Source organism: Squalius cephalus, assembly GCF_949319135.1.
Source record: "Squalius cephalus genome assembly, chromosome: 23".
Taxonomy (NCBI): domain Eukaryota; kingdom Metazoa; phylum Chordata; class Actinopteri; order Cypriniformes; family Leuciscidae; genus Squalius; species Squalius cephalus.
This window is the reverse complement of record NC_137144.1, coordinates 11,599,214-11,624,457: the sequence shown is the minus strand read 5'-3', so window position 1 is coordinate 11,624,457 and position 25,244 is coordinate 11,599,214. Positions and strand designations below refer to the sequence as shown.

Below are 25,244 nucleotides of genomic sequence, written 5' to 3'. Positions count from 1 at the left end.
AATGTTCAAAACTAGTGCAGTAAAATTCTCTGGACTCTCTAGATCAGTAATTATCAGAAAAAGTTGAACTACTTCATTTGGATAGCTATAATAGGTTCACTTCAAAATGTGGCCTTGACCAAGTGTCCCCGAAAGCTTATATCTTTTAAGATGCTCAGATCTGCTTAAAAACAAGTCAGAACATGTGAAATATCACTCTGAACAAGCATGAAAAATTTCAGACAGATCGGACAAAATTTGCCTCTATAACAGTTAAAAAGGTGAAAATGATATAAATGTAATGGCATATTAAGCCAATAAGTGGTATTTTACTGCCCTCTGCTGTTAAAAAATAGTAATTTTGTCATATTGTTCCATAATTCATATTTAGACTTTATAAAATTACTCTTTTAACATTTACAATCACCTTTAGTGAAAATTCATCTATTGAAGTATTACTACTGACAATTGTGTAACATTGAGGAATCTGAATCTTGAAGGAGACTTGCAAAAAACAGTTTGATCGCATTATCCATCTATGATGTCAGTGGTTACATGCTTGCTAAATAAAACTTGATAACGTTTGATGCTTTTGTGCTTAAAGACCTTAAAAACCTTAATTGTCTATGTCTGAGTTTCAGAATTTTTTGAATGTTCCTGAGATATAAGTGAAAAACCAAATTCCCATTAATTAATTAATTCATTCATTCATTCATTCAATCAATCAATCACTTCAATTGTAACATGGAAGTATACCACTGTTGTTCACTAGAGGGAGCAGCAGGATTACATATGATCTTTTCATTAGCTTTCAGTATTGGGAAACAAATGCTTTAAAAAGCAATCTTTTTTATTATGATAGGGCTGTAGCTATCGATTATTTTAGTAATCGAGTATTCTATTCAAGTAATCGGATAAAAAAAAATTGTGGTAAAAAATAGACTCAAGTTAACAACAGCCTTTAAAATGACTTAAAATACAAATATATAATAACAAGCAACAATAATTGGTTCAAGTAAAGTATCAAAGTAAGTAATTATATTGGTTTTAATGAACAACACTGTTAAAATATACCCATGTAAAATAAATTATATAAACTAATATAAACATAACTTATGTACATAAATAACAAATGCCTGCAGAGGGCGCCAGCGGCCTGGTTGTTGTTACACTAAGCCTGGCATTATCAAATCCTTGTTTAATATTGTCCAAACAATTAATTCAAATGTCAACTTAACCTTTAATATTTGGCCAATTCTGTACTATAGAAATGCTACAGTCACTGTAATTTCTTGAACGAGAACATGTGCACATCAAAACATGCAAACTCAGAGCAAGATAACTTATATTTTGAAATCGCAATGTTTAAACTTTTATTTTGAAATCGCGATGAACAGCAGTTTGAGAAACCCAGATGTGCTCCACAAATGATAACAGTGCAACTATGAAACACAAACTGCGTCCGACTTGCGTTCCCATATTTGCACGCTATTGGAAACCTAAACAAACAGCACTGCAGAGACTGAGTTTGCTTGGAGCAGCGTTTACTGTGGACGGAGCGGAGGTAATTTTAACATGTAACGTTAGGCTAATCTGCACTCATGTAATTGAAGCGTCTTCTCTGTGAAAAAAACAAACAAACAAAAAACAGAGGATATATTTATTTAACTGAATCACAGCCTTTGTGATTTCACAATGGCACTATGCTATATTATGACTGTAAATGGTTTTAAATATCGCGTTGTCCTAGAAAACTGTAATTCTGCGGTTGTTGGATTCTCGTCTGTGGAATGCACCACTTTCGGTATTTTGCCAATTACTCGAGGGGTAAATTGCAATCAATGATTTTTTTAAATCGAGTACTTTACTATAATCGAGGAATCGTTACAGCCCTATACTGGTAACATAGTTTTATATTATTAGATCACAAAGAAATGCCTATAGACAAATAAATATATTTTCTCAATAACATATCCAAAAAACATATTTGTGTGTGTGTGTGTGTGTGTAAGCATGCATTATTGAGTTAACATGGAAAAACTGGTTTGATTTAGTGCAGAAAACTGGTGCAAATCATTAAGTTTAAAGTGAAAGTGAGCCAATAAGTGGTCTTCTACTGGCTTCTGCTGGCCATTCTACTTATTTACTCTTCGGAGTCTTGGGCTATTTTGGCCGTTTTTGAGTACTTTTTACACAGCACAACATCACCTATATGAACAGACAATTAGTTTTTCACTTTGATGTACTTTATCAACATACTGGACCCAAAATCACACAAAAAACACAAAATCCGAATAGAAAAATTATAGTTTTTTACTACAAAAAAACACAAACATGCTCAATGAAGCATTTTAAAAGGTTTAAAATGTTAACACAAGTTGTAAATGTCAACATATACAGGTACAATTCAGATATAATCAAGCTATATACAAAAAAAAATATGATTTACAAAAAAAAGCAGGTGTAGCCATGGGCTTTTTTTTTTTTTCTTTTTAGCTTTGCCACTTTTTAAAACAGTTCATGCACACAATTATACAGAGAGCTATATTTAAGGCCTTGCATTCCCAGAGTATGAGGGTTCCCAAATAGTGCAAATACAACATAAAAAAGGTAAAATTGAGATAAAATCAAACTATATACAGCAAAAACCAGGTGTGGCAATAGGGTTTTTTTCTTTTCTTTTTTGCTTAGAAACTCTACAAAACACAATGTACAATTACACAGACAGCTACATTACAGGGCTTTCATGAGCTTGAGTAAGAGGTGTTCCTAAAAAGTGCAAATATTCCATACAAAAGGTAAAATGAATACAAAATCAATATCAGGATCACTCTCGGTTTTCCAGGGCTCAGAGCTGTGGTGTGGCTGTCCTGACTTTGCTGGAGATCTTGATCTGGTTTGACTCTTCCTTCCACCCCATCTCTTTGTAGGCCTCTGTCTGCTTGTTGTCGAAGTGGTAGATGACCCAGGCTGCTCATCATCTCTGTACATGTCAAGACACACGCAAAAAGATTAAAGATTGTACATCAAAGTTCAAGATGCTCATTGGCACATATGCACAACAATTACAGTGAAGCAGTCATTGGCAATGAAATTCTTGTTCACACAACCACACACACACACACACAGACACACACAGAAACACACACGCACAGACAGACAGACAGACAGACACACACACACACACACACACACACACACACACACACACACACACAGACAGACATACAGACAGACAGAGACACACACACACACACACACAGATAATATAATATACAATAAGCTAAAAGTTTGTCTCACCCCTCGTTGTGAACCACAAAAGCCGAGTCGTCAATCTCATCATAGCCACTTTCTGATTCCGTCGATGAACTGTAAACAACATCGTCCAGTTGGTAGAACAAGTCGAGGGCTTGTTCAACCAAAAACATTTGCTTCATTTTCCTTCCACAAAAAATACCTAAACTATCTACACTACTCCTAAACTACTCTCAAAATCTACTCAAACTCTTCCAAAAACTAGCAATAACATCTCTGTCTTTCTGTCTATTCCGTCAATATCCCGTCGGCGCCTTTCAATTTCGCTTCTTTGCACAGTTCTTCTCCTCCACTCCGTAAAATGTGCAGCATGAAGAGCAGAGTCAGCAGATTCACACATTTTTCTCCGTTTTGTTTTATGACAAAAACCGACGAAGTTATTGGAATAAATGCAACGCCTGTGGCATCCCATCGTGCGTTCTTTTACGAATTCGTCAATATTTTCAATATTTTTTTTATATAAAGTTTAAATGATCATATCTCCGTTTTTACTTGGTCTAGCAACACAAAACAAAAAGTAGAATAGAGTTTCAAGCCAGCACTTTCGACAGAAGTGGACAGCAGCGCTCAACGTGACTTTGTTTTTATAATTCAACGTCTTAAACTGTCATGTGATTTGATCACGCCGGCGTGATCGGCGACTCGGAAGAGTTAATGAAGTCTTTTCACATGTGCTTTTGGATTCACTTGTATAACAATAACTATTATAACACAATCATATTTTGTCAGTGTTTATCACTTCATTTGCACTGACACTTCACATAATTGCTAGTAATGTGGTAAATCATGGTAAATCACGCTAGAAACATGGTAAGTCATAGTAAATAATAGTAGAATGTGGTGTATCAAGGTAGATCATGTAAGAATCCTGGTAAATAATTCTAGAACGTGGTATATCATGCTAGAACATGGTAAACTATGCTAGAACAGGGTAAATCATGGTAAACCATGATAAATCATGATGAACTATGGTAAATCATTTTAGAATGTGGTATATCATGATAAATCATGCTAGAACATGATCTTTTACATCTATGATGTCAGTGGTTACATGCTTGCTAAATAAAACTTAATAACTTTTGATACTTTTGTGCTTTAAGGCCTTAAAGGCCTTAATTGCTTGAACCCCGATAAATGCTGCTTGCAGCTTTAATTATTATTATTATTATTATTATTATTATTATTCCGCCGTAAAACGCATCGTGCAGCCCAAACCGTAAGAGCTGGAACTTTGAAACTTTGACAGATGGTAGTACAAAAATCGAGGAAAGGTTCAGAGATTATGACCCCGATTGGCCCATAGGTGGCGCTATAACAACCAAAAGCGCGAAACTGCTCATAACTCCTAGACCGTATGTCGTAGACTCAAGTGTCTTATATCATTGGAAAGCTGGACGCCTGACGAACAAAACGTATATCTCCGATTTCATTTCCGCCATGATAGATTTTCCGCCATTTTGAATTTTGTCAAAAATCTACTTTTGCGAACTAGTCCCTGGTTTTTTGCCCGATTGGAACCAAACTAGTGCAGAAATGTTCTCTGGAGACTGAATATCAATAATTATCGAAAAAAAGTGGAAATTTCGATTCACGGTCGCTAAGGGGCGCCAAAACGTACGTTGTGGGAGGGGCCTATTTTACTAAAATGGCTATAACTCCCGATGTAAATGAGGTATCTTCACCAAACTTGGTACACATGTGTATGAGCTTACTCTGGGGTCACAGTAAAAAAATCGCGACGATTGGCCTCATGGTGGCGCTATAAAATGAAAAAAACATAAAACAGGCTATAACCACCTGACCGTTAGTCCGATTGACTTGAAAATTGGTATGCAGTGTCTTGGTCCAAGGTGCCATGTATGTGTATGAGGACATTGGCGTATCTCAAAAAACATGGCCGCCATCGGCCAACGAAGTTTGAGCACCTATTAGACAAGGTTAACGGAGGCCGATCGGAACGAAACTCAATGGGCATGTTCGGCTCATGGCCCTAAAGGTCTGTAAGAATTTTGAAAGAAATCGGCCACTAGTTGGCGCTAACGAGTTTTACGGCTCTGTAATCACGTAGTGTTACAAATATCCACACAATATGCATATCATTTGATAGATCTCCTCATCCTGAACAACTTTGCCTCAAGAACCATTGCTGTCAATCAAACTGTTCATTAATTATTCATTAATATGTTAAAAACCTACTTTTGCGAACTAGTCCTAGGTTTTTTGCCCGATCGGAACCAGACCAGTCTAGGACAATTCTCTGGACTCTCTAGATCAATAATTATCAAAAAAAAGTTGAACTTTTGCATTTGGATGGCTGTAATAGGGTAATTTATAAAATGGGCGTGTCAAAATACATTAAAAAGCCTATAAATCCTAAATAAAAACTCAGAACTTCACAAAAATTGGTCAGCATATGTGACATAACATCATTAACAAGCATGAAAAATTCTATGGAGATCGGACGATAGGTGGCGCTATAACTGTTAAAAAGCTTTAAAATCATATATTTCCTATGGTAAACTGCCTGTATTGGCTGTAAATGGTCTTTTCCATCTCTGATCATATAATTTTCATATCATAATGTTCAAAACTAGTGCAATACAATTCTCTGGACTCACTAGATCAATAATTGTCAGAAAAAGTTGAACTACTTCATTTGGATAGCTATAATAGGTTCACTTCAAAATCTGGCCTTTACCAAGTGTCCCCGAAAGCCTATATCTCTTTAATCAATGCTCAGACCTTCTTAAAAACAAGTCAGAACATGTGAAATATCACCCTGAACAAGCATGAAAATTTTCAGACAGATCGGACAAAATTTGCCTCTATAACAGTTAAAAAGGTGAAAATGATATGAATTAATGGCATGTTAAGCCAATAAGTGGTATTTTACTGCCCCCTGCTGTTTAAAATAGTCATTTTCTCATATTGGTATTGGTATCAGCCATGGTAAATCATGATAAATGATGGTGTGTGTGTGTGTGTGTGTGTGTGTGTGTGTGTGTGTGTGTGTGTGTGTGTGTGTGTGTGTGTGTGTGGTACAAATATAACAAAGGTTTTATTTTCCAACATGAAAACAAACATAACAGAGTGCTAGTGCACAAAAAATAACCGACAATGATAATGGATGAGAGGGGAACTTAAATACACAGATCAAGACAAGGACAACAGGTGACGGTTATGATGATGAGGAGCAGGTGATGATGAGGAGGGTGATGAGGAGCAGGTGCAGGTGATGACGACAGATGGTGAATGTGATGAAGACAGAAGGTGAATGTGATGAAGGTGAATGTGACACCAATATCACTGAAACATTTATGTGTGTGTGTGTGTGTGTGTGTGTGTGTGTGTGTGTGTGTGTGTGTGTGTGTGTAAGCATGCATTGAGTTAACATGGATAAACTGGTTTGCTTTAGTGCAGAAAACTGGTTTAAAGTGAAAGTGAGCCAATAAGTGGTCTTCTACTGCCCTCTGCTGGCCATTCTACTTATTAATGAAATATTTCAACATGTGCTTGCATTCATACTTGAATACACACTAAAAAAATCACTTATATAGCAATAACTATTATAACACAATCATATTTTGTCAGTGTTAATCACTTTATTTGCACTGACACTTCAAATAATTGCTAGTAATGTGATAAATCAGGCTAGAAACATGGTAAATCAAAGTAAATAATACTAGATTGTCGTTTATCTCCTGGTAAATAATACTAGAACGTGGTATATCATGGTAAACCATGGTTAACTATGCTGTGTGTGTATGTGTGTGTGTGTGTGTGTGTGTGTGTGTGTGTGTGTGTGTGTGTAAGCATGCATTGAGTTAACATGGAAAAACTGGTTTGCTTTAGTGCAGAAAACTGGTTTAAAGTGAAAGTGAGCCAATAAGTGGTCTTCTAGTGCCCTCTGCTGGCCATTCTACTTAATAATGAAATATTTTACATGTGCTTTTGCATTCATACTTGGACACACACTAAAAATCACGTATATAACTAACTATTATAACACAATAATATTTTGTCAGTGTTCATCACCTCATTTGCACTGACACTTCACATAATTGCTAGTAATGTGGTTAATCATGCTAGAAACATTGTAAATCATAGTAAATAATACTGAAATGAGGTGTATCAAGGTAAATCATGCTAGAATCCTAATAAATCATTCTGGAACATGGTATATGATAGTAAATCATGCTAGAATCATATTAAATAATTCTAGAATGTGGCAAATCGTTGTGGGAGGAGCCTATTTTACTCAAATGGCTATAACTCAAGAAGTAAATGAGATATCTTCACCAAACTCAGTACACATGTGTATGGGTTCAATTTGAGGTCACAGTAAACAATTTTATGGAGATCGGACCATAGGTGGCGCTATAACTGTTAAAAAGCTTTAAAACCATATATATCCCATGGCAAATTGCCTGTATTGGCTGTAAATGGTCTTTTCCATCTATTATGTCAGTGGTTACATGCTTGCTAAATAAATCTTAATAACTTTTGATGCTTTTGTGCTTAAAAACCTTAAACGCCTTAACTGCTTGAACCCCGATAAATGCTGCTTGCAGCTTTAATTATTATTATTATTATTATTATTATTCCGCCGTAAAACGCATCGTGCAGCCCAAACCGTAAGGGCTAGAGCTTTGAAACTTTGCCATATGGTAGTACAAAAATCGAGGAGAGGTTATCAAATTATGACCCCGATTGGCCCATAGGTGGCGCTATAGCAACCAAAAGCGCGAAACTGCTCATAACTCCTAGACCGTAAGTCCTAGACTCAAGTGTCTTATATCATTGGAAAGCTGGACGCCTGACGAACAAAACGTATATCTCCGATTTTATTTCCGCCATGATAGATTTTCCGCCATTTTGAATTTTGTCGAAAATCTACTTTTGCGAACTAGTCCCTGGTTTTTCGCCCGATCGGAAGCAAACCAGTGCAGAATTGTTCATTAGAGTCTGAAGATCAATAATTATTGAAAAAAAGTTGAAATTTCGATTCACTGTCGCTAGGGGGTGCAAAATTAACGTTGTGGGAGGAGCCTATTTTACTAAAATGGCTATAACTCCAGAAGTAAAAGAGGTATTTTAACCAAACTTGGTACACATGTGTACGAGGTCAATTTGAGGTCACGGTAAAAAAATCGCGGCGATTGGCCACATGGTGGCGCTATAACATGAAAAAAACATAAAACAGGCTATAACCACCTGACCGTTAGTCCGATTGACTTGAAAATTGGTATGCAGTGTCTTGGTCCAAGGTGCCATGTATGTCTATGAGGACATTGGCGTATCTCAAAAAACATGGCCGCCATCGGCCAATGAAGTTTGAGCACCGATTAGACAAGGTTAACGGAGGCCGATCGGAACGAAACTCGATGGGCATGTTCGTCTCATGGCCTTAGAGGTCTGTAAGAATTTTGAAATAAATCGGCCACTAGTTGGCGCTAACGAGTTTTATGGCTCTGTAATCACGTGGTGTTACACTCATCCACACAATATGCATATCATTTGATAGATCTGCTCATGCTGAACAACTTTGCCTCAAGAACCATTGCTGTCAATCAAACCGTTCATTAAATATTCACGAATATGTCTAAAACCTACTTTTGCGAACTAGTCCTAGGTTTTTCGCCCGATCGGAACCAGACCAGTCTAGGACAATTCTCTGGACTCTCTAGATCAATAATTATCAAAAAAAAGTTGAACTTTTGCATTTGTATGGCTGTAATAGGGTCATTTATAAAATGGATGTGGCAAAATACACTAAAAAGCCTATAAATCCTAAATGAAAACTCAGAACTTCACAAAAATTGGTCAGCCTATGTGTCATAACATCATTAACAAGCATGCAAAATTTTATGGAGATCGGACGATAGGTGGCGCTATAACCTTTAAAAAGCTTTAAAACCATATATTTCCTATGGTATGTTGCTTGTATTGGCTGTAAATGGTCTTTTCCATCTCTGATCATATAATTTTCATATCATAATGTTCAAAACTAGTGCAATACAATTCTCTGGACTCACTAGATCAATAATTGTCAGAAAAAGTTGAACTACTTCATTTGGATAGCTATAATAGGTTCACTTCAAAATGTAGCCTTTACCAAGTGTCCCCGAAAGCCTATATCTCTTTAATGAATGACTCAGACCTTCTTAAAAACAAGTCAGAACATGTGAAATATCACTCTGAACATGCATGAAAATTTTCAGACAGATCAGACAAAATTTGCCTCTATAACAGTTAAAAAGGTGAAAATGATATGATTATAATGGCATGTTAAGCCAATAAGTGGTATTTTACTGCCCCCTGCTGTTCAAAATAGTCATTTTGTCATATTGTTCTATAATTTATATTTAGACTTTATAAAATCACTATTTTAACATTTACAATTACATTTAGTCAAAATCCATCTGTTAAAGTATTAGTATTGACAGTTTGATCACATCATACATTTCAAATGTCTGCATCTACAACATAATGTGTGTGTGTAGTCTTAGGTTTCTGAATAAATTCTGAATCATCTGATTAATAGCTTGCAAAGACTTTGTGAAATGTTTATAGACCATTCAAATATATTTTCATAATGACATATCCCAATAGCATTGAAATAACAACAACAACATTTGTCTTTGTGTGTGTGTGTGCGTGCGTGCGTGCGTGCGTGCGTGTGTGTGTGTAAACATGCATTATGGAGTTAAAATGGAAAAACTGGTTTGCTTTAGTGCAGAAAAATGGTGAAAATCAAGAAGTTTAAAGTGAAAGTGAGCCAATATGTGGTCTTCTACTGCCCTCTGCTGGCCATTCTACTTATTAATGAAGTCTACTCACATATGCTTTTGCATTCAATAGACACTAAAAATCACTTATATAACAATAAAACACAAAAAAATCACTTATATAACAATTACTATTGTAGCACAATCATATTTTGTCAGAGTTGATCACTTCATTTTTACTGATACTTCACATAATTGCTAGCAATGTGGTAAATCATGGTAAATCACACTAAAAACATGGTAAATCATAATAAATAATACTAGAATGTGGTGTATCAAGGTAAATCATACTACAATCCTGGTACATCATTCTAGAACATGGTATATCATGGTACATCATGCTAGAACATGGTAAATCATGGTAAACTATGCTAGAACAGGGTAAATCATGGTAAGCCATGATAAATCATAATAAACTATGGTAAATCATGTTAGAATGTGGTATATCATGGTAAATCATGCTATAACATGTTAAATCATGGTAAACTATGCTAGAACAGGGTAAATCATGGTAAACTATGATGAATCATGGTAAACTATGATAAATCATGATAAACTATGGTAATCCATGCTAGAATCACAGTAAACAATGGTAAATCATACTAGAATGTAGTATATCATGGTAAATTATGCTAGAATATGGCAAATCATGCTAGAATCATAGTAAATAATACTAGAATGTGCTAAATTGTTGTGGGAGGAGCCTATTTTACTAAAATGGCTATAACTCAAGAAGTAAATGAGATATCTTCACCAAACTCAGTACACATGTGTATGGGTTCAATTTGAGGTCACAGTAAACAATTCTATGGAGATCGGACCATAGGTGGCGCTTTAACTGTTAAAAAGCTTTAAAACCATATATATCACATGGTAAATTGCCTGTATTGGCTGTAAATGGTCTTTTCCATCTATTATGTCAGTGGTTACATGCTTATTAAATAAATCTTAATAACTTTTGATACTTTTGTGCTTAAATGCCTTAAAGGCCTTAACTGCTTGAACCCCGATAAATGCTGCTTGCAGCTTTAATTATTATTATTATTATTATTATTTTCCCCTAAAACGCATTGTGCAGACCAAACCGTAAGAGCTGGAACCTTGAAACTTGGCCAAATGGTAGTCCTCAATTTGGGGAGAACCTATAAAAGTATGACCCCGATTGGCCCATAGGTGGCGCTATAGCAACCAAAAGCGCAAAACTGCTCATAACTACTAGACCGTATGACGTAGACTCAAGTGTCTTATATCATTGGAAAGCTGGACGCCTGACGAACAAAACGTATATCTCCGATTTCATTTCCGCCATGATAGATTTTCCGCCATTTTGAATTTTGTCAAAAACATACTTTTGCGAACTAGTCCTAGGTTTTTCGCCCGATCGGAACCAAACCAGTGCAGAAATGTTCTCTAGAGTCTGAATATCAAAAACTATCGAAAAAAAGTTGAAATTTCGATTCACGGACGCTAAGGGCCGCCAAAACGTACGTTGTGGGCGGGGCCTATTTTACTAAAATGGCTATAACTCCAGAAGTAAATGAGGTATCTTCACCAAACTTGGTACACATGTGTAAGAGGTCAATCTGAGGTCACAGTAAAAAAACCGCGGCGATTGACCACATGGTGGCGCTATAACATGAAAAAAACATAAAACAGGCTATAACCACCTGACCGTTAGTCCGATTGACTTGAAAATTGGTATGCAGTGTCTTGGTCCAAGGTGCCATGTATGTGTATGAGGACATTGGCGTATCTTAAAAAACATGGCCGCCATCGGCCAATGAAATTTGAGCACCTATTAGACAAGGTTAACGGAGGCCGATCGGAACGAAACTCGATGGGCATGTTCGACTCAAGGCCCTAGAGGTCTGTAAGAATTTTGAAAGAAATCGGCCACTAGTTGGTGCTAGCGAGTTTTAAGGCTCTGTAATCACGTGGTGTTACAAATATCCACACAATATGCATATCATTTGATAGATCTCCTCATCCTGAACAACTTTGCCTCAAGAACCATTGCTGTCAATCAAACCGTTCATTAAATATTCGCAAACATGTTAAAAACCTACTTTTGCGAACTAGTCCTAGGTTTTTCGCCCGATCGGAACCAGACCAGTCTAGGACAATTCTCTGGACTCTCTAGATCAAAAACTATCAAAAAAAAGTTGAAATTTTGCATTTGGATGGCTCTAATAGGGTCATTTATAAAATGGGCGTGGCAAAATACATTAAAAATCCTATAAATCCTAAATGAAAACTCAGAACTTCACAAAAATCGGTGAGCATATGTGACATAACATCATTAACAAGCATTCCAAATTTTATGGAGATCGGACAATAGGTGGCGCTATAACTGTTAAAAAGCTTTAAAACCATATATTTCCTATGGTACATTGCCTGTATTGGCTGTAAATGGTCTTTTCCATCTATTATGTCAGTGGTTACATGCTAAATAAAACCTGATAACTTTTGATGCTTTTGTGCTTAAAACCCCTTAAAGGCCTTAATAGCTTGAACCCCGATAAATGCTGCTTGCAGCTTTAATTAAATTTGTCATTGTTTCGTGGAGAAATTGTCAATGATTTTGGCCAAATCTTTTCAGTTTCAGAAATTTCAGAGCATCACTAATACGCACATTGCACAAAAACAAATACATTTTAATGCCAAGTTACAAGTATTAATTGCAATAATTTAATGCCATTAAAAATGTTATTCATCCTTAAATTAAAATTGGTAGCCCTAAAGTATTGTTGTGATTTTTTTTTTAAATTACTAATACCTATAACCTTTGTTTCTTTACAAAAAAATAAAAAAAATGATTTTTTTGTAGTCAAAACCTTTTTGTAGTTTTTTTTGTAGTCAAAACCTACACATTTGAAAATGACAAATTATTTACAAAAAATAAATAAATACATTACGGCTACTGAAATTAAAAAAATCATTAAAAGAATCTATTTGACAATGAGAATTTAATCCAGATTTGATTAATTTATCAATTACAGACTAAATTTTTACCTACTTGTAGTACTGTGGGTTTTTAATCCAGTTATATTTGCATCTCATTTTTAATAGTTTTTTAAAGGAACACGCTGACTTTTTGGGACTTTAGCTTATTCACCGTATCCCGCAGAGTTAGATAAGTCCATACATACCCTTTTCATCTCCGTGCGTGCCTTAACTGTCTGACGCACCCACCGCTAGCCTAGCTTAGCACAAAGACTGGAGATAAATGCCAACATTTTCCTATTTACATGTTGTGATTTGTATAGTCACAGCGTGTACAAATAACAAGGTCACATGAGACACAGCCATCTTCTAACCTTATACAACTATATTCTCAGAAGGCGAAGCACTTCTACTTGGGCGGAGTGATTTACTCCAACTCTCTGCTCCTCACCACGGGCTTCTCAGGTGCTGCAAGCAAATCACTCCGCCCAAGTAGCAGTGCTTCGCCTTCTGAGAATATAGTTCCCAGTATGTGTACGGTTAGAAGATGGCTGTGTCTCATGTGACCTTGTTATTTGTATACACTGTGACTACACAAATCAAAACATGTAAATAGGAAAATGTTGGCGTTATTTTGTCACTTATTGGGAGCAGTATGCTAGCTGAAGCTGTTTACCTCCAGTCTTTGTGCTAAGCTAGGCTAGCGGTGGGTGCGCCAGACAGAGTTACGGCTTGCTCGGAGATGAAAAGGGTATGTATGGACTTATCTAACTCTGGGGGATACGATGAATAAGCTAAAGACCCAAAAAGTCGGTGTGTTCCTTTAAAAAATTAATACAGAATAATTGTATTATTATTTATTGTAATAATTATAAAGCGTCTTATATAATAACAATGTAACATGAAGTGATTTTTATGCATTACTTTTATGCATAGAGGTTTTATGCTTGAACCATGCTGCCATAATAAAAAAAAAACTTTCATTAAAATATTATGAATTGTACCAAAGACCAATTTTTAGATTTCATTATGCAATGCATCATTTAAGAATCACACTTGAATCAAATTGCTGTCAGAGCAAATATTCACACCTCATAATAATAATAAATTAAAATTGATGATCTTTCCGCTTTCATTAAGCATTTCATATGATCCAGGTAATCTGCAGCAGTTAAATAATTTATGACCAACCTTAAGAATCCCAGCAGTCCCAATCTGTACTGAATCAGCACCACGACCACATCCTGATACGCTGACAGAACAGAGCCATCGTACACTGAAGCTGAACCAACAGAAAGTCCTCCACCATGAATCCAAACCATGACCTAGAAAACACGTGGAAACATTCTCGACCCAATTTCTATGAGGACGTTCAATCCCAAAAAGCTGTTGTTGAACTTACTGGCAACTTGGCGTCTTCTTCACCAGGTTTGACTGGAGTGTAGATGTTGAGATACAAACAGTCCTCTGAGACCTCAGGAATCTCCACATCCATAGAGAGAAACTCCAGCTCAAGGACACTCGCTTGCCTGTCCTGAATGCACCTAAAGAATCCACTGTACATTAGATACTGGAAATGTCTAAACACATTTGAATTTAAATACTGTTTTGTAGCATCTCACATTGATGGCTGTTTGGTTGCATCTCTCACTCCTTGCCATTTCTCTGCAGGCTGGGGCCGAGCCAGTCTCAGAGACCCCACTGGAGGCCTGGCAAATGGTACACCAAGATAGCTATTGATGACAGTTTCCTTGCCCTTCACAGTCATGAAGGAACCTCTTAGAGATCCTAATTTGGTATGTGCTACAGGTCCTGTCAAAAACAAATGTGCAACCATTCTTAATATTATAGCGAATATTCCCTTAGCGAATTTTAAAACAATGCTGACTTTGATAACTTGCCTTCCTTTCGCTTATTTATTAATCGTGGAAGGGTTTGAGTCATGAAATTAAAGTGTTTTCCTTTCAGGTCCTTTCCAGGTTTCTGTTCCAGTCCAATGCTGAGATACTCAGCTTCAGCTCCAAATTCAGGCCACGATGTGAGGCCCAGACCATTCGGAGACCTGAAAAAGTTTTTAAAATATAGCTTAAAACAAACTCTTAGAAATGCATTCTTTTTATACATATTTGTATAAAAACAAATATGTATAACCCCCCCCCACCACCACCACCACCACCACACACACACACACACACACACACACACACACACAAAAAATGGTTTTAAGTCAGTTATTTATATCTTTTGCTGTAGTGTGTCAGTAGGAAATATCAGTTTACATTTCCAAACATTATTTTTGCCATTAATTGTAATAATCCAGTGAGATTTGTGTATGCACAAGGAGTCTGACAACAGCCAGTATGATCTGATCTCACATCATCGAGTCCGTCTGTGATTACATGAAGAAACAGAAGAAACTGAGACAGACTAAATCCAGAAGAACTGCGGGAACGTCTCCAAGATGCTTGAAGAAACCTTCCTGCAAAGCTACCTGAAAATCTATGCGCAAGTGTACCTGGACAAAAGTCGTTTTAAACGCAAAGGGTCGTTACACCATATATTGATTTGAATTAATTAATAGAAGTTAAATAAATAAATTAGTGATTTTATTTTTGAAAGCATTCTTACGTTACAGCATTTTAACACAAGTGCCAGTACTTTTCACAGTCCTGTAGCTTTGCAGGAAGGTTTCTTCAAGCATCTTGGAGACGTTCCGCAGTTCTTCTGGATTTAGTCTGTCTCAGTTTTTTCTGTTTCTTCATGTAATCACAGATGGACTCGATGATGGTGAGATCAGATCATACCGACTGTTGTCAGATTCCTTGTGCATACAGAAATCTCGACGTGTGGGTGCCGGTGCACTTTGGTTTAGGGGTGCGCGATATCACAATTTTTGATCGTGGAAGATTAAAATGCCTCCACAAATTATCGTAGTATTGTGTTACAGGGCATTCTATCAGTTGCAGTTCCCTTTCGTAGTCATTCCGAGTTACGTTGGATAACGACGAATGGGGTTTCGCTTAGAAAGCCTATCATCTTCAAATATATAAAACGAGCCAATGGCAATGAAATGCCATGGGTCTGCAGAATTTGCATAGCGTATCTCCGCCCCACCCTGGGGGTATATAAGGAAGTACGCCGGCAACATGCAGATATGTTTTCGCTTCGGAGCCAAGTTCACCACTTCACTCCACAGCCAACTCTGAGTTATCTCTACTTTCTCTTCGAGACAAGCCTCTCTCCGGGTGTTGGTGTGACAGCGAGTTCCAGCGAGTGCACATTCCCTGCTTATCTGTGTAGTGATTTGCCAGAGTTTGTGTGTTCATCTCCCTGGTTGCTTCAACACTTGCGGAGAAAATCTCCTTTCTAAAAGAGCTTGCACGTGGCACGTCTTTTTAAAGATGCCTCGCCCGTGCACTTCTGGTTGTGGTCTATACATTTCTGACTCTGATGGGCACAATCGCTGTCTTGTGTGTCTGGGCATTGATCATGCTAAGGCAGCGTTTGTGGATGAGTCACGTTCCCATTGCGGGAACATGCCCATCGCACGGTTGCGGTCGAGACTCAATGACCTTCATGATAGAGTCCCCTCATCCGCACCCCGATCTACGAGCTCCACGAGAGCTGGTACTTCGGTACAGTGTGGAATAAAGCGCCGACTATTCCACGCTCCACACCTCCCTCTAGCACTGTGCAACCCGTGAGTGTTCCGAATGAACCCGCAGTACAGTCCTCTGACTTGCCGCGGGTTTCATTCGGCGCTCCAGAGGAAGATGTGATGTCGATCGCTGCATCACAAGGTGGGCAGGAGTCCTTGGGAAGTGACGATTCGGCTGTGCTGCCACCTTCGGGTGTCCCAGCATTGCCCGATTCTGATCCCGAGCTGACGGCCATCCTTTCCCGGGCAGCCGCGGCCATTGGGCTTGAGTGGTCCCCGCCACCTGGTCTGGTGCGCTCGCGGCTGGACGATTGGTTTTTGGGGGCGGCTGCTGATCCTCGTCAGCGCCCTACCCCAATGCCTTTCTTCCCGGATGTGCATGAGGAGGTCACGAGGTCCTGGAAGGCACCCTTGTCTTCCCGCGATCGCTTGTCGACCTCCTCCGGCTGCCAAAGGGTACACTGGGGTTCCCCAGGTTGAACGCTCTGTTGCCATGCAACTATGTCCTCAGAGTGCTTCTTCCCGCGGCGACCCTAAGCACCCCTCCAAGGCCTGTAGGTTCTCCTCCACGCTTGTGGCGAAGACCTATAGAGCTGCGGGGCTGGCGGCCTCCTCACTGCATGCCATGGCAATGCTGCAGGTCTACCAGGCCCAGTTGTTGCGTGACATGCACGAGGGGAGGACTGACCCCAGGCTCTTTGATGAGCTGCGTGCCGCCACCGACCTTGCTCTCCGAGCAACGAAGGTGACCACACACTCCCTGGGTCAGGTGATGTCCACCTGTGTGGTTCAGGAGCGACACCTGTGGCTCAACCTGGCCGATATGCAGGAGGCCGAGCGAACCCGGTTCCTCGACACCCCCATATCCCAGGCTGGCCTCTTCGGTGGTGCAGTCGAGGACTTTGCCCAGCAGTTCTTGACTGCTCAGAAGCAGACTGAGGCGTTAAAACACGTCCTGCCCCGATGGCCCACTGCTGCCTCCACCCAGCCGTCGGCACAGGTGCCTCAGTCTGCTCGCCGCCGAGGGCACCCTCCTACGGCTCCCGCCCCTCCTGCACGGCCCCAGCAGCAGCCTCCATCCGGGTCGCGTCGTGGAGGACGCCGTAGGAAGGCCCCGCAGCCCACTCCAGCCCCGCTCCCCGCTAAACGCCAGGCAAAGCGGCGCTCCTGAGATGGGCTGCTCAGAGATGGCATTGAGTTCCCTTCAGGAGATGGTAGCAGGGCCGCTCATTCCCCCGGTGGAGGGCCGGGGGAGAATCCTTGGTTTTCCCACTCCCGCTGCTCGTCCCTCGACGGGCAGCACCCTATTGTGGTTAAAGAAAGAACTCACTCTCCCATCTCTGAGCACACAGAGTTCTCTGATGACAGTGTGCGCCGCTCACGAGCCTCGCCACTCTCGTCCCCCTCTGTTGCCAGACCCCTGCCAGAGCACGCCCCCGTGGGACGCTGGTCTTCCCCTGGCAGGACGCGGCTAATGACCGTGCCCCAGCATCGGGTCGCTATGCCACCCACGCCTGGGCCGGTCATTCCGCCTCGCTGCACCACCGAGGGTACGTCTGTGGTCCGCATGACCCCGCTGGTACATGTTTGGGAGCCTGGTTAGAGCTTCCCAGACTGTCCCACTGGGTCGCGAGGACCATCAGGCTCGGCTACGCGATTCAGTTTGCCCGGTCTCCTCCCCGCTTCAGGGGAGTTTGCTTCATGATGGTTGGTGGCAATGCCCCTGTCATGAGAGCGGAGGTCGCTACCCTACTGGCGAAGGGTGCGATTGAGACTATCCCTCCAGCCGAAATGAAGTCCGGCTTTTACAGCCATTACTTCATTGTACCGAAGAAATCCGGTGGATTACGACCTATCCTGGATCTGCGCGTCCTGAATCGTTCCTTTCACAGGATGCCGTTCAAGATGCTCACGGCCAAACGCATTTTCGAATGCGACAGCAGGATTGGTTTGCAGCGATCGACCTGAAGGACGCCTACTTCCATGTCTCTATTCTTCCTCGACACAGACCGTTCCTACGGTTTGCTTTCGAGGGGCAGGCATACCAGTACGCAGTTCTCTCTTTCGGGCTAGCCCTGTCTCCTCGCGTCTTCACGAAGGTCGTCGAGGCAGCCCATATGGCATCCGCAGCCGGAGTCACGCCGCTCGGATTGCTTCATATGAGACCACTTCAGCTTTGGAGTGTCCCGAGTCCCGAGGTGGGCATGGCATCACAGCACGCTCCGAGTCCCAGTGACTCCGACCTGCCATCAGACCTTCACCCCGTGGTCGAATCTCAGTTTTCTACAGGCCGGAGTGCCCTTCGAACGAGTTTCCAGGCATGTTGTTGTCTCAACAGATGCCTCCGCCACGGGTTGGGGCGCCATGTGCAATGCGCGACAGCACCTCCCTGGCCAATTCCTCTGAGGAAGGACCTGCTTTCTCAGGGACGGGGCACCTTATGGCACCCTCGTCCCGATCTTTGGAACCTCCACGTGTGGCTCCTGGACGGGACGAGGCAGGTTTGAGTACCCTACCACCAGCGGTGGTGGCTACCATCATTTCCTCTAGAGCATTGTCCACGAGACATGCCTATGCGTTGAAGTGGAACCTCTTCGTCAAGTGTTCTTCTAAACAACAAGAACCCACGAAATGCCCGATCAGTGTCGTGCTTTCCTTCCTGCAAGAGGGGTTGGAGCGAAGGCTGTCTCCCTCCACCCTGAAAGTGTATGTTGCCGCCATTGCCGCACATCACGACACAGTTGATGGTAAGTCTCTGGGAAAGCATGACCTGGTCATCAGGTTCCTGAAGGGAGCAAGGAGATTGAATCCTCCTCGTCCTCCCCTCGTACCCTCTTGGGACCTCTCAGTGGTTTTAACTGCCCTGCAGAGTGCTCCCTTTGAGCCTCTGCAATCAGTGGAGCTTAAGTTCCTGTCAATGAAGACAGCGCTCCTGGTTGCATTGGCCTCCATCAAGAGGGTAGGGGACCTGCAGGCATTTTCGGTTGACGAAGCGTGCCTGGAATTCGGACCGGCTAACTCTCACGTGATCCTGAGACCCCGGCCTGGATATGTGCCCAAGGTTCCCACTACTCCCTTTCGAGACCAGGTGGTGAACCTGCAAGCGCTGCCCTTGGAGGAGGCAGACCCAGCCTTGGCACTGCTCTGTCCAGTACACACCCTCCGTGCTTACGTAGACAGAACGCAGTGTTTCAGGACCTCAGATCAGCTCTTTGTCTGTCATGGTGGGAAGCTGAAGGGAAAGGCTCTCTCCAAGCAAAGGTTGTCTCACTGGATAGTGGACGCCATTGCTTTGGCATACCAGCAGCAAGGTCGACCGTGCCCCCTTGGTGTAACGGCTCACTCCACTCGGAGTGTGGCATCCTCTTGGGCTCTAGCGCATGGCGCCTCGCTAACAGACATCTGCAGAGCTGCAGGCTGGGCGACACCTAACACATTAGCGAGATTCTACAATCTCTGAGTGGAGCCAGTTTCTTCTCATGTACTCGCTTCAACTAGCCGGTACTAGATTCTGCTCAGGTGTCTTCGCTTGCTCGCCATTCCTCTCCACGGACGGGATACGTGCGATATTTCCCCAGGTGAGCCTAATAAGCCCTGAGTCTCCTCCAGCACTGTCGACGTCAACGCCAGAGTTATGGCTCTGGCAGCTTTCGCGCTTGGCTAGGTGCCTCCATGTGCATGGTTCCCCCTCTGGGCGACCCCCACATGTGTATTCCACTGTAAGCCTCTTTGAGCATGTGTCTTTCCCTTGGCAAGCCACCTTGCCACCCCTGGGGTTGAAATATTCCACCTGCGGCTGGACACCCCAGTGATTCTCCATATGCAGCCCCCCGGGGTCATATGTGTATTCCAAGTCCCCCCCTTCGGGCTGGGCATAGTTGCATATTTCCATTGAGATATGCTTCCCAGTGTACCTTGGTATTCCTGTGTTAAGTAGGACTCCTTCGTCCGTGCTAGTCTCACGACAGGGAGCTCAGACTTACGCAGGGCACTGGAAGACAGTCGAGAGGTGGCGTGATTACACTGGGAACCCCATTCGTCGTCATCCGACGTAACTTGGAGTGACTACGAAAGGGAACGTCTCGGTTACGTATGTAACCCTCGTTCCCTGAGTAGGGAACGGAGACGTTACGTCTCCCTGCCACTTCCGCTGTACCGCTGGAACGCCTGAGTTCAGTCTCGGCTCCTCAGCGAAGACATATCTGCATGTTGCCGGCGTACTTCCTTATATACCCCCAGGGCGGGGCGGAGATACGCTATGCAAATTCCGCAGACCCATGGCATTTCATTGCCATTGGCTCGTTTTATATACTCGAAGATGATAGGCTTCCTAAGCGAAACCCCATTCGTCGTCATCCGACGCTAACGTCTCCGTTCCCTACTCAGGGAACGAGGGTTACATACGTAACCAGTAACCAGTCATATATCACTTTAAGGAAGAGGAGTTACACTCACGGGACACTACAATTGATAAAAGTTTATTATTTTCATGTGTTTTAAAGCCTTGCCGGTTAAACGTTTCATTCGCGTGCTGATGCGCTGTTCTAACATGCGCTTTCCTGAGCGCAAACACCCGAAACGCACTGACACTAAAACCCAGTCAAACAGCGCCTGGTTACTTAGTTATCTTTCGAGTCTTATTGCGCTAATAATTTATCGCTCACAAGGTTTACATAAACACAGCTGGTTATATCTAAAGTGAAAGCAAACATTTGAGAGAAAATCGGGTGCGTGTCTTATGCCTATATATTAGATGCGTGCCGATCTTAAAATTACAGTAAACAAGCTGCCGCTTGTCCTTAAAGGGATGAAAATTCTGTTCTTATTTACTCTCAAACGTTGTTCCAAACCTGTATTAATTTCTTTCTTGTGCGGAACACAAAAGAAGATGTTTTGAAGAATGTGGCTTCCATGTGGCAACCAGACATTTGCTGTACCCACTACCCAGTGACTTCCATAGTAGGAAAATATATACTATGGAAGTCAAAGGGGACCAGCAACTGTTTGGTTACCCACATTAGTCACAATAAGTTTTATATTCAACAGAAGAAATTCCAGTTTTATACATTTTGTGACATCTTCATTTTTAGTTTAAAAGTTTTCAGTGACACAATATGCACTTCATACATTTCAGTGTGTTCACTGTTCAGTGCACTGCAATGCAAATAGCTTTGCTAATAATTTGGAATGGAAGTTTTTATTTTTCTGCTGAGTTATCAATATAATGTGATACACATAACAGAATACCTCAGCTGGAACACAGCAAGTTGTATTTTCAGCTCTATTATTTTTAAAAAAAAATTATTTTTCTATTTAAAGTATTGCAATATATCGCCATATGTATTGTATTGCAATATATCGTGATATGCACCGAATCGTCAGGCCCTTGCCGATACCCAGCCCTAATTTTCAGTATGAAATTAATGACCCTAAAATGTGAATGTACAGATCTTGTACAAAATATTTAGATATTTTTATATCTAACACTAGCAAAGGTTAATAAATGTATAAGTATATATTGCTCATTATTAAAGTTAACTAATGCATTAACTGATTTTAACAAATTAAACCTACTGTAAACTTACTTAATTTATTTTTTTACAAATGTCATGATAAATTATAATATAAACAGTATTAATTCATAAATATCATGTTTTTTTTGGGAGCCGCATCACATGACTTTTTACAACCTTAACTGACTGACTCAAGAGGACGGCAGGGGTCTTCACTATGATTTCACTTCCTGTTTTAAGTATGTTTCTGCATGTTGGTTGCACCACAAGATTTGATTTGGCAGACATTTGATTTGTTTCAAATATTTATAACATTTGAACAAACTTCTTCAAAGATTATAGCAAACTACTTGGTAGTGTTTTCAAGAATTTCATCCTTTAAACAAAGCTTTTTATTCATGATATCCATCTACCACCCTGAAAAATTTCACCTGGACTTGTCTGCTGAGCCTGTGCAACATCTTTGTTGATCCTGGAACAACATTCCAATCAACCAATCAGATTTGAGGGACAAGTTTACAGTTTATGTCAAGTTTATGCTTACAACCAGGGTTAGGTGCTTCTATCAGTGTTATTCACCTATCATTTCCCTCTGATTTTAGGGATAAGTTATGGGTAGGGTTAGCTTAAGGGGTATGGATAGGGTTAGATGCATTTTTCAGACAGGAATGTTCTTCCAATATCAGCAAAATATGTTGACCCAGGAACACGCCTAACTCTGCAAAATCAGGACATGAGATTTGTCTCACTCACCCAGTGCGAGCAAAGTTGCCCCAGTAATTCATGACAGATCTACAAAGTTCATTTTCTTCTTTTGAGAGTTCACCTGAATTAAAACAGGAAGAAAAACAAAGAGAGACACTGTATTGATTGTCACTACCTATAAAATCCTTACTTTGACAACTGTTGTGGTTAATGATATCAATGAGACTAAAGTTTGAGATCTTAAGGTATGGTCACATTTAACGTTTTTCTGCAAATTTTCACAGTCGAAATCCAGTCATTTAAATAGTAATACACATGACTGGATATTTCGTGTGAGACCGAAAGTTTTCCCCACGCATATTTCACAACGTGTTAAAGCAAATTCACTGTGTTGACCATCTGAAAGCTGCTTGGTCTGAAAGTGATTTCTCTGTGAGCTGTGCTTCATACATCGCTACACTGCTGACAATATACAATGGACCATTTTTCTGTGGAATTTTGTGAAAGTTTGCTAGTGTGACTGTACTTCTAAAACACTAAATCTATTTGTTATATTTTCTAATATTATTGGGGTTGTACCTTCCAGCTTTATAAGTCCATCTGCAAAGCAAAAACCAAAAACAAATACAATTTCATCTCCATGGTCACTTCCAACAAAACTGGGTCTTTTCTTTTGAAGTATACTGGGAGAATGCTGGAATTCATACACGTACACTGGTGCACCAGCATCTAGAAATAGACGAAATTGATCATTATTGTTGTGTATCACTGAAACAACATTCTACAAATTTAACACAGTCATACTTCTACAGCGCATTGAACAAACTCTCACCTCTGTGGAAATTCGCTACTTTGCGAGCTGGGATGTTGAACAAAGAGTCTCCTAACATCTCTCGAAAACCATCTCGGATTTTGATCCTGTCAGTGGATGTGCCCAGATACTCATTTAAAACAAGCTCAAGAATTGACTGATCTTGAAGCTAAAGGGGATAAAAATAGACCAGAAATATTATTTAAAAAGTACAAACGTTGTTATTAAATTATAAATATAATTTATAATTTAATATATTTCAAACATAACTTTTGAAATAGTTTGGCTTTGGTGGACTATATATGTATAATTGAAGATACAACTCTCTTACAGCATGATTAAACATGGTCAAAACCGGCACAATCTGCTCTATGTCCATCCCGTCTGTCCATCCAGGAGGTGAAAAGAACTATGGAAAAACATTTGCTAAATGTGAATATACTGTAAAATACTGACTGAAGTTCTAATTTTTGGAAAAACAAATCTCGTGTTTGTATTTTTACAAATTTTAAAAGTGAAGAAGTCTGTCTTTACATTTGGCAGCATATATCCACACTCATCATTAGTAATTCCGGTGATCAGAGGCACTTTATTAAACTGGTGGGATTGAAGAAGATCTGCTGCAGGTTTTGGAAGGAACTGGCCATCCACTGTCACTCCAAAACGAAGCTCCGGATGCTCCTGTTTCAAAAGACAACACACCGTTTAGTGCATAGGTGGACTGTTTGCATAAATGTATGAGTGTTTACAGAGATTCAATAAGAAAGACTAGTATTTGGACAGACAGACCTTCGCAATTGTCAAGATGTCTTCTTCTGTCAGCTGCATCACACAGTCAACAATCGTCTTAGTGCTGGAAATATCACAGCCAGATATATTTCCTACAGCCTAGAGAGAAACAAGTGATATTTACATTAAATTTATTTCATTTTGACTACAGAACGTTCTAAATTAATTTCTTTAGAAATTGAACAGGTGTAACTGACCTGAGCTAATGCAAGAGGGTTGGGACTCATGAGAGCATCCATTGCTGCTGTACCGCTCTCTGCGATAGCATGATGGAAGAGGTTTGCAGATAATGGTGAAAGAACCTGTGAATTGGTTTTTTTTGGAAATGTTTTGGTTCAATGACATACTGCTCATTTTTTTACTGAAAAATACTTGAAAGTCTTATTGGAATATCAGCCTTATGGGTTTTGCGAATATGTAACCAATGAAAAGTGTTAGAAAGAACTTGTGACTAAACCTTGTAACTGCATTGGCTTGTCAGTCAAACCTCATAACTCCACCCCGACTCTATCATGAATGAAGTGCCAGGTTGGTGACCACTGCACTACACCATGCGGACCAATGCCTGCCTATGAGCTGTGAAGGTCACCAAGCACAACCTTGTCAGGCTTAAGCACTGAAGTACTTGATGGGCCTCGACCCAGAGAAACCTAATTACAAGCAACCAAATTAGACACATCCTGTAACACCACAGACATGCTACCTAGAAGCTCAGTGTTATAGACTCCAGGAAAAAAACCAAG

At 40.5% G+C, this 25,244-nt stretch overlaps 1 protein-coding gene across 1 annotated transcript in view; it reads right to left on the bottom strand.

The window, feature by feature from the left end:
• LOC307151640 (uncharacterized protein) overlaps positions 1-25,244 on the bottom strand; it is a 124,663-nt gene that overhangs the window by 45,884 nt on the left and 53,535 nt on the right. The window contains exons 44-54 of the mRNA XM_079859754.1: positions 24,699-24,803; positions 24,502-24,600; positions 24,247-24,393; positions 24,044-24,121; positions 23,734-23,881; positions 23,481-23,630; positions 22,950-23,022; positions 14,927-15,087; positions 14,648-14,837; positions 14,428-14,569; positions 14,217-14,350 (exon numbers count right to left, since the gene is read on the bottom strand). Coding sequence (XP_079715880.1) covers positions 14,217-14,350; positions 14,428-14,569; positions 14,648-14,837; positions 14,927-15,087; positions 22,950-23,022; positions 23,481-23,630; positions 23,734-23,881; positions 24,044-24,121; positions 24,247-24,393; positions 24,502-24,600; positions 24,699-24,803 — 1,427 coding nt within the window. The remainder of the gene's footprint in view (positions 1-14,216; positions 14,351-14,427; positions 14,570-14,647; positions 14,838-14,926; positions 15,088-22,949; positions 23,023-23,480; positions 23,631-23,733; positions 23,882-24,043; positions 24,122-24,246; positions 24,394-24,501; positions 24,601-24,698; positions 24,804-25,244) is intronic.